General features: G+C 40.4%; 1 protein-coding gene across 1 annotated transcript in view; it reads left to right on the top strand.

Annotated features, from left to right (window-relative positions):
- snrnp40 (small nuclear ribonucleoprotein 40 (U5)) overlaps positions 1–3,525 on the top strand; it is a 9,822-nt gene that overhangs the window by 2,442 nt on the left and 3,855 nt on the right. Inside the window, exons 4-5 of the mRNA XM_032535627.1 lie at positions 546–711; positions 987–1,109. Of these exons, the coding sequence (XP_032391518.1) occupies positions 546–711; positions 987–1,109 (289 nt within the window). The remainder of the gene's footprint in view (positions 1–545; positions 712–986; positions 1,110–3,525) is intronic.

Genomic DNA, 3,525 nt, shown 5'->3' on the forward strand with positions numbered 1-3,525 from the left:
AAGTTTTTCCTCGCCACTGTCGCACTGTTGCTTGCTCTGGAGCAAACTACTAGAACTGTTCTATAACTCTTGTTATGAATTGATACTATAAATAAAATTGAATTGAATAGAGGTTGTACCTTTTGTGTCCATTTATATTCATTTGATATTATAATGTAATTGTTGTTTTATATGCATGGAACAGTAATAGTAACACACAATCCTTGGAACCTTTTGAATGACAGCTGTCAGAAAAAAAACATGGTTATAGTAGCTGCAAATATTGGCTTTTGGAAGCTTCAGTGTCATAAAGTTTGTAACATTATCAGCTATTCATCACTCATATAGGTCCAAACCAAGCACCAGCAAGCAAAATTGTTTTAATCTAGTTTTGGCAATCAATAAAGGATAACACAAAGTTCCCATTTGTTAAAGTTTAATAGCTGGCTGAGACAATTGGCAAGAGGCATGTCAAAGTCATACTTCTTAATTCATGGGTTAAACCAGCAGGTTGATACATATGTCTCGAAAGTCGACCAACTGTGTTTTCTTGCTGTGTATTTCAGCTTGCTGTTTTCGGCGAGCACAGACAAGACTGTAGGTGTGTGGGACAGTGAAACAGGCGAGAGGATCAAGCGTCTGAAGGGCCACACCTCCTTCGTTAACACCTGCTACCCAGCCCGCCGAGGGCCCCAACTCGTCTGCACCGGCAGTGATGACGGGACAGTCAAGGTGAGATTTCCAGCTGCCAATTAGTGTAAATAAATTGGCTTGTGTACACATTAGATCATTTGCAATTAGATTTATTTTATCCTAGATTATTGGGTTACATATGTGGGAGGTTAAACCCAAACTCACTCATCTCAATAATAGACAATGTTTTGGAAAAGGATTATGAGGATGATGATGATATGTTTGTCACAAATTTATCTCAAATACTCCTGTTCAGTTGTTTGGCCTGATCAGGCTCCTGTTTATCTTTCTGCATGTGTTTGTCACTGTTGTAGCTTTGGGACATTCGTAAGAAAGGGGCAATCCACACTTTCCAGAACACCTACCAGGTGCTGGCTGCGACATTCAATGACACCAGTGATCAGATCCTGTCAGGAGGCATCGACAACGACATCAAGGTACTGGGCTCCAGCATACACAGAAAACCTGGGAATTACACTAAACATGATAATGTCCTGGAAAACATTTTTCTTTTAAAATATCATGATCAGGTCTAAGCGATTCAAATTAGGTTTTAAGACATCAATGCATATTGTTGATGCTAGCAAAATTTGGATGGGAAGTAAAAAAAATCAATATCATAATAATGTATGGTTGTCTCTAACAATCAATTGATAATAGCATTTTCTGAAAGCAACTGGGGAAAGCTTTTAAGAGACTTATCAGCAGGGCCAAAATAGGTTGTTCAGTGACTGCTATTGCTGGCATCTCAAAATTCTCATTTTATCGCCCAGCTCTGCTGGCAAATAATGATCACGGAATCATCAACTGTGAAGAAGTCATGGAATTTAACACAAAGGACACAGATGTCTAAGATGTCTCAGTGCGGCCTTTGATACCATTTCTCACTCCATTCTCCTCAATAGACTTTCTTCCCTCGGAATCTCTCACACCCCTCTTGACTGGTTCCGCTCATATCTCTCCAACCGCACTCAGTTTATTCAACTCAAATCTTTCACATCCCACCTTCCCCTGTTATACTGGCGTCCCCAAGGTTCAGTTCTTGGCCCTCCTTCATCACCTACCTACTTCCCCTGGCAATATCTTCGCCAAATTCAACATTCATTTTCATTGTTAGAGATGACACCCAGCTCTACTATCCAGCAAACCCACCCCTCGCTCCCCCCTTGTCCCTTACTAACTGCTTACTTGAAATAAAAGACTGGTTCACCTCAAACTTCCTTAAACTAAACAGTGATAAACCGAACTCTCCTCGTAGCCACCAGTCCCCCTATCCAAAATCAATAGTTTCTCTCTACCCATCGACAACTCCTTGGTCCCCTTCCCCTCAGGTCAAGAGTCGGGCGTCATCCTGATTCCTCCCTCTCCTTTCAGTCACACATAAATAATATTGCCGGTCTGCATACTTCCACCTACGCAACATAAACCGCCTCCGTCCGTCCCTTACCTACCAATGCCTCCATCCTTATCACAGCCTCGTCACCTCCGCCTTGACTACTGTAACTCTCTCATTTTTGGCCTTCCTCAAAAATCCCTCATAAACTTCAACTTCTTCAGAACTCAGCAGCTCGTGTATCACCAGAACCCCTCATTTCATCATATAACCCCGGTTCTTCAGCAGCTCATTGGCTCCCGGTTCAATTCAGAATACAATTTAAAATCCTTCTCCATACTTTCAAAGCCATCCATAACCTGCCCCTCCATATCTATCAGAAACTCTACACATCGCCGTCCCCTCCCGCTCCCTCAGATCTTCCCTCTATCCACCTCACTGTCCCCATGCTCGACTCATCACCGTGGGGAGCAGAGCCTTCAGCGCTCTGCTCCCCAGTCTGGAACTCACTCCCACCCGACCTCAACACAACTCTTCCCTCGTTCAAAACTAGACTAAAAACCATTGTTCCAGCTCGCTTATCTGTAAATACAATGTTCCTGTTTTGTTCTGTTTTTGTTTGTTTGTTTTGTTGTTTGTTTTTGTTTTATTTGTTTTATTTACTACTTACACTTTTATGTTCCCTGTATCTGTCTCTTATTCTCTGTAAAGCGTCCTTGAGTGTTAGAAAGGCGCTGTTAAATAAAATGTATTATTATTATTATTAAGATAGCATGGCCGGCGTGGTGCAAGAAATTTCAAAAATGTACATGTCATCAATGGGCTTACTTAAATATCTGGTATGCATGTATGCATTTATGCATGCATGTATGCATGTATGTATGTGTCAGGAGCATATACCTAACTAGTCAGAAAGTCAGAGTGCTCAGTACAGATAATGTTTTAATTTGTGTTTCCTGCTAACTGGATACCACTATCAAATTAAAAACTTCTTTGTTCAAAGGACATTCATTTGGTCATAAAATACTCAGAAGCTGTACAAAAAATACATAAAGTAAACAAACCATAAAAGGAAACCAAACCAGAAGAACATTGACGTTGTCATGGTGCTTTGTCCTGTATGTTTTCCCTAACTACCCATCCTCACTGAATTCCAAGAATGACTGCAGTTATAAAGCAATGTGATAGCTGCAGCAACAAAGGATTGCTCACACTTCTGTTAAAGGGGATGAGATCATTAATTTAGGATGCGGTGCATTGCATTTGAAATTCGGCAATAACAAAGTATAAAACAAGGCGCTTAAATACATAATTTTGATTATTTAGTTCAGGTCCAGCTGATCTCATAAAATGGTCAATTCACTGCTACATCCGCCTCACTCATCTTATATAACAATATTCAAGAATTACATTTGTGTTATATGTCTCATTCTTTTACCTACAAACCTTTCTGCAGGCTCCTGTCTGATTTTAAAGGTGATGTTTTTAGTGTGCTCATGTTCTGCAAGAATTTTTTTTTT

Source organism: Etheostoma spectabile, chromosome 14, assembly GCF_008692095.1.
Source record: "Etheostoma spectabile isolate EspeVRDwgs_2016 chromosome 14, UIUC_Espe_1.0, whole genome shotgun sequence".
NCBI classification, from domain to species: domain Eukaryota; kingdom Metazoa; phylum Chordata; class Actinopteri; order Perciformes; family Percidae; genus Etheostoma; species Etheostoma spectabile.